The sequence below is a fragment of the Nicotiana sylvestris genome, chromosome 9, assembly GCF_000393655.2.
Source record: "Nicotiana sylvestris chromosome 9, ASM39365v2, whole genome shotgun sequence".
Classification (NCBI taxonomy): domain Eukaryota; kingdom Viridiplantae; phylum Streptophyta; class Magnoliopsida; order Solanales; family Solanaceae; genus Nicotiana; species Nicotiana sylvestris.
The window spans coordinates 187,180,513-187,190,333 of NC_091065.1; the positions used below are offsets into that span (position 1 = coordinate 187,180,513).

Below are 9,821 nucleotides of genomic sequence, written 5' to 3' on the forward strand. Positions count from 1 at the left end.
CACGTCATCTTCCTCCACTTTGTCCACAACCACGACCTCTGAATGTTTGGTGGATTTTAACTTCATTATTGAAATTGTTACCATTACTTCTTCCTCTTCCATGACCTCCTCGACCTCGGCCTCGTCTGTTTCCTCGATAGCTTGTTTCACCTCCATAATCCTTGAAGGATGCCTGAGTTTTAAGAAGTTGCTCCGATGGCACTTCTTGTCTCCTTTTGATCTTTTCTTCGTGGGCCTGTAAAGAACCTTCCAATTGCTCCACCATCATAGAGTCTAAATCTTTAGATTCCTCAATAGCACACACTACAAAATCAAATTTAGGTGTTAAAGTGCGAAGGATCTTTTCTACCACACGGACATCTTCTATGTCCTCCCCGTATCTTCTTAGTTGATTTACAACAGCCTTCACTTTTGAAAAATAATCCGAGATGCATTCGGATTCTTTCATTTTTAAAACTTCAAAATCAGCCCTTAGAGTTTGAAGTTTTACCTTTTTCACCTTGTCAACTCTTTGAAGAGAATTTTGTAAAATCTTCCAAGCTTCATTTGAGGTGGTAGCATCTGCCACCTTCTGAAACATGGCATCATCCAAACATTGGTGGATGAGCGTGAGGGCTTGTTGATCCTTCTTCCTTGTCTTTGCCAAGACCTCTTTTTCATTTTGGGGCAGAGCTTCCTCATTATCGGGTTTTGCATACCCTCTGTCTACGATTTTCCATACATCCTGAGAGCCAAGGATGTCTTTCATACGTAGACACCATTTCTCATAATTATGTTTTGTCAGACGGGGGTACTGAAAAGATAGCGGACCATTATTTACCATGGCTCTGATACCACGTTGTTGGGATAAAAAATAATCTCGCCAGGAATAATATCCACATCAAATAATAATAACACAAGAGAGTAACAATGACACCAAATATTTTAGCGGGATAAAATACAATACCCGAGTGGAGCAATATTACCACTATAATATTACAACTCAGTAGTGTCAAGAGACTACTACAACTTTGAAAGAAATAACACTCTTTATTTAAAACACATCACTACAATATTACTACCACTCACTAGTTATCTCACAGACCACAATCTGTGGATTACTCTCACTGCTTTATGCTTCTCTTGTTATTTTGGTGTACTTAAACTAAACGAATGAAGCTCATATTTGTAGGCACATTTTCACCAACCCAACCAATCTGATTGGTTCCTCAATTTGTAAAATTCAGATTTCAGTCGTCCTTATTGAAAAAGTATCAGTCACCCTAATTTGACTTCACCAACTTTTTTAACTTTTTCTTTATTTCCTTTTTTCCTTTTATGGGTCCTACATGAACACCCATACCTTTAAGCTAAGATCTCCCTCGAACATTTCACCATTAGGACTTTTCCTTGTAAAAGTTTCCATCAACATGATCCCGTAACTATAAACATTTAATCGACCCCGCAAAGACTTGTGCAAGACTACAAGTCAACGAAGTCTTGCTTTCTTATCTGTGTACTTCATCGGAGAAAATGTGTGGTAAAAAGCAGTGTTATATCTACTAGAACATCATATACACTAGTTATATCGAGAGCAAAATTTCAGTGGAGGAAAAGAAATCACCTTTTGTTAGTATTTGAACCTAATTTTCTATGATTTTTACTTTTTTCATTGACCAACTTATTAAAGTTCTAATGATTGTATTGTAATGGTAAAAAATTGACTCACCATGCAGACGAACTGAATCTCATTATGTATCAAGAATATTGGAAGAACACACAAAAGATGAGCCCGGGATTGAGTTGAGAGTTATTTAGCACCGGTATCATTTGTACAATAATCATCAATACCGGTATCATCTGTACCGTAATCATTTATGAGCAGCACGGAAGATTTCTCGAGAAGATACATAATAAGTATACACTATAAGAAAAGTGCCATTTACATGGGGAATAAAGCGGGATTTAATAATTCCATGATACAGATTCTTAGCGTAATGTTCGGAGAAGACAGTTAATGGGGATAACGGCAGGCGAGATACTAAGGGGAGGAGCAATTACAGATAGTTTTACTATTTAAATTCCCCATTCCTCCACATTGTATCCCATCTAAGAAATCGATCTCTTACTCTTTAATTAGAGCATTGTATTTCTTGATAGTCAAACAAAACAAGATACAAGAAAGAGGTTGTCTTGATCAATAAGAATTCTCTGTGATATGTTTTTTTTTCTTTGCTATTGCCATTAATTAGTTTGTTGTCTTGCTGTTATATTTCTGCTAATAACTCGTCGGCAATTTTTATTAATTATTTTTCAATTGTATCATGTTGATGTCTTTCCCATGTCAAACATTTATATTATTACTGTCTATTTGTATTCACGGAGTTCCACTAAAAAATTTAAACAACTCACCACCAAAGGTTGTGGTTGCGGTGGAGTGATAAGTGTTCCTCTATCCTTAATCATGGGTTTCAAAATCGAGCCCCGAGTATGGAGTTGCCCTTGACGGAAAGCGCTTTACCCCTCAAAGTGGGATATTCCGGTGCGAATTTGAATTAGTTGAGCTTCAAAAAAGATTCCAAACATGAGTAAGAAACCAAAAGAAACAAAAAACAATTTTAAAAACTCATTGTGCTTCAAGAATATTCTCTAAAGTTTTGCTTTATCGATTGTAAAAGTTGTGCTACTACTAGTATTCACATAGTAGTCCTACCATATCTAGCACAACGTCTAACTTCCCAAAGTTCCAAACAAATGAGCAGTTTTCTTACCCATAAATCTTATTTGAAGTACGTTTTATATTAAATAGGAAATAGTATTCAGTGATACTAGCATATTTGAAGCTAAAGTAGAAACACGTACAACACAAGGCTAAAATAAAAGAAAATCTTTACATGAACCCCAAAATTTAGCAAACATTTGCAACAAACGAGTGAGTTGGAACAAAATTTCCAAGAACATGCTCAACATGCAAGAAGTTGAATCTTGATCTTCTTTAGCATCCTTACAACATCTTTCATGTTGGTCCTTCTCGCAGCAGATTCAGCACTGCAATTGAGTGCCACTTTCATGATCGATGTCACACAATCTAGCTTCTTGTTTAACTGATTATCCAGTGGTGTTATTATGTTGGCATCTACAATATCCACTATTGCCTCTGGAAGTGAATAACTCACCCATTGCTTCAAGCTAAGATTCCCATCGAACATTTCGTCATTAGGCTTTCTCCTTGTAAATGTTTCCATCAACATGATCCCATAGCTATAGACATCACATTTTGTTGACACCAACCCCTCCTGACCATACTCTACACAATCAAACAATTTTAAAATGTAAACATTTATAGGTGGAAAAAGGAAAGGGAAATCATGCAAAGCAAAATAAAGAGACGTACCTGGTGCAATATAACCTAATGTTGCTAAGGTTTTAGTGTATAAATCACTATCATCTTCCCCCAAAAATTTTGAAATACCAAAGTCGCTAAGGTGGCCAACCATATTCTCATCTAGCAAGACGTTACTTGGCTTCAGATCACAGTGAATCACAGGTGATGAGCACTCATGGTGGAGATATTCCAATGCACATGCTACATCTATCATTATGTTCAGTCTCTGCATGATGTCTAAGAAGTAGTTGTGTGAATACAACCACTTATCGAGGCTTCCATTGGGCATGTAATCAAGTACTAAAGCCTTAAAATCAAGGTTGGAACAACTAGTGATGACTTTTGTGAGATTCCTATGGCGAAGGTTACGCAAAACATCACATTCTGTATCAAAACTCTTGAATGCCGCTTCCAATTGTAGATTGAACACTTTAACAGCAATAGCAGTCCCACTTTTGAGCATGCCTTTGTAGATAGAGCCAAAACTCCCAGAACCAATCAGATTGCTCTCGCTAAACGAATCAGTTGCTTGGAGCAGTTCATAATATGAAATTCTTCCTCTTGTTGTAGTAAACAATGAATCAGCTTGTTGCGGAGCTCTTTTACCTTTCCTATACCTTATCCATACAAGCACAATGGTTATAGGAACAAATGATAATGCAATTCCCAGTAGAAGAAATAGAAGCATTTTTTTCCTATTTGATCTATGCTTGGATGAAATGGGGCATGGTGAGACTCTAAGTCTCGGAGAACCACATAATGCTTCGTTGAAGAGAAAAAACTGACTTGAGAGGTTCTTGAAAGGACCTCCAGAGGGTATTTCACCATACAACTTGTTGTAAGAGACATTGAAATACTTCAGGTATTGAAGTTTCTCAAAGTACCCAGGAATGATTCCTGATATATTATTATGAGAAAGATCTAGGAATTCCAAACTTACCATGTTGCTCATTGAGTCAGGTATAGGTCCTTGCAACTTGTTGTGTCTCAAAGAAAGGTACATCAAGTTTTGCAAACTTCCAATTTCTTTAGGAATGCCATCTAAAAATTGATTCATTGACAGATCCATCTGTATTGTGGCCTTTAGATTTCCAATTTCTGGAGGTAAAGAACCACACATGTTGTTTGAAGATAAGTCAAGAATCATTAGATCTTTTAGGTTTCCTAAGCTTGTTGGTATATTGGAACTCAATTTATTGGAACCTAGAAGTATCCTCCTAAGGGAAGTAACATTTCCTAAACAATTAGGAAGCGGTCCTGAAAGTTGATTTTGACCCAAATAAATAGCTCCCAAACGTCGCAATTTACATAGATTTTCTGCAATAATTCCTCTAAATTTGTTTTCATAGAAATCCAAGCGCTGAAGTTCTCTCAAGTTATGAATTGATGCGGGAATAGCTCCAGCCAAATCATTAATTGAAAGATCAAGGTCTAATAAGTTGCTTAAGTTCCCAACTTCATTTGGAATTCGCCCTTTGATTTTGCAAGTACTGGCATAAAACTTTGCAAGAGATGTGGAAAGGTTCCCTGTAGTGACTGGAAGTTTACCATTTAGAGGGTTGAAAGATACAGCAAGAGATATCAAATTTCTGCAATTGGTTAAGGAAGTCAGGAAGCTTAATGATGAGTCGCTCGTTAAATTGTTTTGCTGCAAGTTTAATAACTGTAAACGAGTCAAATATCCAAGAGAATTGGGAATCAAGCCAGTGAGTTTATTGCCTGAAAGCTCCAGAATAGTAAGTTTTGAACAATTGGAGATAGAATGAGGAATGATCCCGACAAGATTGGTTAAGCCATTCAAATAAAGATCTTCAAGGTTGGGTAACAGAAAACCTATGTTTGATGGTAAAGTTCCCCATAGGTTGTTGGCTGCTAGATTAACCGATTTCAGCCTTGATATGTTGAAGATCTCCATTTCAATTGAACCACTAAAATTATTAAACCCAAGGCTAAGGTCCTCCAACTCAATGAGATTTCTTATCTCTTTGGGTATTTTACCTGGTAACATACAAAGAAAGAAGGAATACTAGTGAGTTTAACTAGTTGGTTCAATCTATATAAGTTGTACTTTTTGCTACCACTTTGATTACATACCAGTAAACATATTATTGTCAAGATATAGAACATACATCTTGGTTAAGTTGCCAATCTCTCGTGGTATGGATCCAATGAGATTGTTATTCGGTAGTGACAAATATTGCATCGAGGAAATATTGAGTATGGAGATCGGGAGAGGGCCGGTTATTTTGTTTTCCTCCATGCCTAACTCCACCAAAGTAACAAGATTTCCGAGTTCTTGTGGAATTATACCTGCAATTCATGTACAATAAATTTTTTGTGGAAGTAATTAAATAGAATACTTCTAGCATTCATATGATAATGCAGGATTATACCTCTGAAATGGTTATATCCAAGTAACAATATCTGCAAGTTACTCAATCTTCCAATTTCACTATGTATCGGTCCATCAAACTCATTTTCTGATAGAGACAATATTTGAAGTTCTGAACAATTTGACAAGCTTGTAGGCATATGACCGCGAAGCTTGTTCAAAGATAAAACAAGCTCTTTGAGTAATGGAAGACCATTGCATAATCCATTGGGAAGACTTCCTGATAAGCTATTCTTTGTAAATGCAATGACTTCAATTCCAGAAATGTTAAAAACTGACAGTGGTATAGAACCTGTAACCCGATTATCTTCTATCGCCAAAAGGTTCAAGTTGTGAAGATTGTCAATCCCTTCTGGGATGTTACCTTGAAGAAAATTGAGAGAGAGTTTTAAAGTATCTAACATTGAGGCATTCGAAATAGACGTAGGGATAGAACCTATGAGCTTGTTTCCACCCAAGCTTAAAAACCTTATGTTTTTAAGATGTCCAATCTCTTTTGGGATTTGACCCTCAATGGAATTGAATGTCAAATCTAAAGCTTCTAGCTTAGAAATATTGGAAATTGTAGAGGGGATATATCCGGTGAAACTATTATTCCTAAGATTCAGGACTTGAAGTCGGTGTAAAAACCCAAACCAGGCAGGAACCTCCCCGCTGAAGTTGTTGAAACTTAAATCAAGCAACTTTAGTCGACGCAAACGTGTCATTTCTTGAGGCAATTTTCCATAGAAATTGTTGCTTCCCAAGTCAAGAGAAACAAGAAATGTGAGGTTTCCAATATCTTGTGGAATTCTGCCCGTAAGAGCCATGTTGGAAAGATTCAACGACTTAACTCTGTGATGGCGAAAACCACAAGTGACTCCAACCCAATGGCAAACAGGAGTAGCGCACGACCAACTTTCATCCAATAAATGAGACGGATATGATATAATTTGGGATTTCAAAGAAAGAAGAGCTAATTGATCAGTGGTAATGTTGGTATGAGTCATGGCTGAACTAGCCATAACATAGTAAAGCAACAACAATGTTAAGAGAAAAAATGTGAAGGCTTTCTTCATAAGTGCAGAAATTTTATAACCAAATGTGATGGTGCTCATTTGGAAAGAGAGACCAATGCACCTCAAGAACACAACAATAATGTTATAATTAATCGAATTTATAAATGTAGAAAATGAGAATGTCCTATTCTTAGCCCAGAATCTTGCATCACAGATTCTCTTAGCTTGATTTAGAAATAAAAAAGAGTTCCTCTACTGAAATTGAATAAATAACCTAATCAAAACATATATACGTGCTTATTCTCGAGTGCATTACTCAAATGGCAAGTCAAATATTCGAAATTACCTACTAAAGTTATTTTTCTTTCGTTTGTAATAGCAAAATCAATTAGATATTCCTCCTCCGTATATTTCTCCTTTTTTGATTAACTGCGGGTTGGGGTCTATGCCTAACCCCACCATGGTTCTTTTGTTAAAAAAAAAAAAGTCACTTAGCTATGGCTATAACACTCAGAAGATCACTCAACTAGATTTCTCAAATTTTTGATTGCCAAAAACCTATTTTACCTTCTAAATTATAAACTTTTATCTTCTTTTTATTCTATTTTTTAAGTTTTTAATATTATGATTTTTTCCTCTTTTTAAATTTATATGGACTTACCTATAGAATAAATAAATTTTATTTATAAATTAAAAAAATAAAAATAGTATCTAAGTATAAATAATGTTGGAATAATACAATATTGAGCATGGTAAAAAAGTTAATTAAAACAATTTATTGTTATTAATAATTTTTATATTAACAACAAAAACTCAAATATTTATTTACACAGTTGAGAAAAAAATAAATGTTTTAAATATATATATATATATTCCATACACATAATATAAAAAAATTATTTAAAATAAATGTACTTTTATTATATACAATATTCTTGAAAATTATGTTTAAATATTGTATTATTCCAACATTATATATGCTAGAAAACTAATTTTTTTAATATTTTATATAATAAATAAATTTTATTTGTTCTATAGATAAGCCCATAAAATTTCTGACAACAAATTCGTTGGCTTGATTCCTAATTCTCTTTGATATTTGACTCATCTAGAGACCTTGAACTTGGAGGGAAACAATTTAATGAGAGTCATGGCTGAACATAGTGAAGCAACAAGAGTGTTGAGAGAAAATAGGTGAATATAATGCTTTCTCCATAATTGCATGAAATAGTAGGAAATGGTATGGCAAGTAACTATGTGAGTTTGAGACTTTAATTAAAAAGCCACGAGATCTTGCTTTTGGGTCTTCGTGATATTTAACATGTCTTTTTAGGATTTTGTTTTTCCATTCAAATCACTTTTAAGGAAAACAGAAAATTAATTTTCTTCATTTATTCTGTCATATCATTACTAATACTACTAAATCGAGTTCATAGAAACAAGAACATGACTTTGTTCAGATTTGCGTAACACATTTTAAATATTTATCTAACTTTTTCATAACTGTTTTACATTTTTTAAAAAAAAATTTTAACTTGTTTCAGAGCATGTTTTTAGGAATTTATGAATAAAAATACACCACATGAATTTTGTATTGGATGTTGTCGTTTTACGGCTTGTTTGGATGGTTGTTACCTATTGTATTGTATCGTATTGTTACTTTAAATATGATGTTTGTTTTGATTGTTACTTAAATTTTATTGTATCGCATTGTTAAATTCGTCGTTACGCCACTTTATATATATAACGACCGATTTATGTGGTCGCGTCGTTATCTTGTCTCTTTCTCTCATCTCACCCTTCATTGTTATTAAATAATTTTATTTCATTATTTATCCTACCTTATTATATAATAATTTTACCCCGTATCATAATTTTTCTTTATAATAGTGCAAGTTTATTTTTCATATTGCTGGTGCATGATATCATGAAATAATGACAGACGATACAATCTATTAAAATATTGTATTCATCAAACAATATAGTACTATACGATACAATACGATACGATAAAAGACAATATGTAACAACCATCCAAACTAGCTGTTAGGGAAATTTTGCTGGTTACGTGGAAACTGGGGAAGACCAAATCAACCGAGTCTTTCAACCATAAATGTTGAAAGTCTTTGCTTTCTTTTCTAGGTACTTCTTCAGGAATTTTCTTGCCTTCATTTTCTCGAGAATTGAGTGGTGAAAAGTAGTGCTACATCTACTAATGTTACACTACACTATCTATATAGAGAATTTTTATGTGAGTAGCATATTTTATAATTGATCGTAACTGCTTATTATCCTATTTTATTTAGGATAGAATCTGAAGACTTTACATTCTACTTACTATTTTGGCAATATGATAATGTCAATAATATTTTCACTTTCAAAATAATACAATTAGCAATTATTCTCTTTGTAGTTTAATTTCTTGATGGCATTGTGGAAGGCGTGTGCGAGGCGGAAAGGGAGAGTCAGTCTTTAAGACGGGCGGGGCAGTCAAAGCTACTAGATTTTCAAGTCTATATGGGGCTGGAGGCGCAGTTAGGTAATAATTAACCAAAATATTTGTTTAGTTTAGCGCATTTTTACATAAGATGGCAATGTGAATAAAAGAGATGAAAGTATTTATGCAGGGTCGAGGGAAAGGCCGCACTCCAAAAGGTGTGAAGTAGGTAGTAAACAACTCATCTTAATGCAAGCATTAATGACTGCTTTCACGACTCAAACCTGAATTTTACCAGTATTATAAGACTCGCCTTCTAATCCCTCATGCGAGAATTTTTAAAGAACTGAAGCTTCTCGTTTTAGGGAAACTTTCCAGGTTATGTGGGCCCCGTGAACTTGTGATGACCCGATAGGTCATCTCATGTTTTAGAATCAAATTTGTGTTCTGACGCCTTAAATATCTCATTTTAGCCTTTTTTGATTTGCGTGCGCGGTCCGGGTATTTTTTCGGAAGGCTTATATGTTTAAAACTAATAAAATAAGAGTTTTGCCTTAAAAATTCATTTGAGTTGACTTTGGTCAACGTTTTGGGCAAACAGACCCGGATCCGTATTTTGACGATCCAGGT

At 34.5% G+C, this 9,821-nt stretch overlaps 1 protein-coding gene across 1 annotated transcript; it reads right to left on the reverse strand.

Moving 5' to 3' along the window:
- Positions 1–259: 259 nt before the first annotated feature.
- LOC104221638 (probable LRR receptor-like serine/threonine-protein kinase At3g47570) lies at positions 260–6,808 on the reverse strand. The gene is made up of 6 exons (XM_009772720.2): positions 5,758–6,808; positions 5,459–5,674; positions 3,374–5,362; positions 2,693–3,286; positions 491–2,543; positions 260–303 (listed from the first exon to the last, which is right to left on the reverse strand). The coding sequence occupies exons 1-4, from the start codon at positions 6,758–6,760 to the stop codon at positions 2,943–2,945; spliced, it is 3,552 nt and encodes a 1,183-aa protein (XP_009771022.2). The 5' UTR covers positions 6,761–6,808; the 3' UTR covers positions 260–303; positions 491–2,543; positions 2,693–2,942.
- Between the last annotated feature and the right edge of the window lie 3,013 nt (positions 6,809–9,821).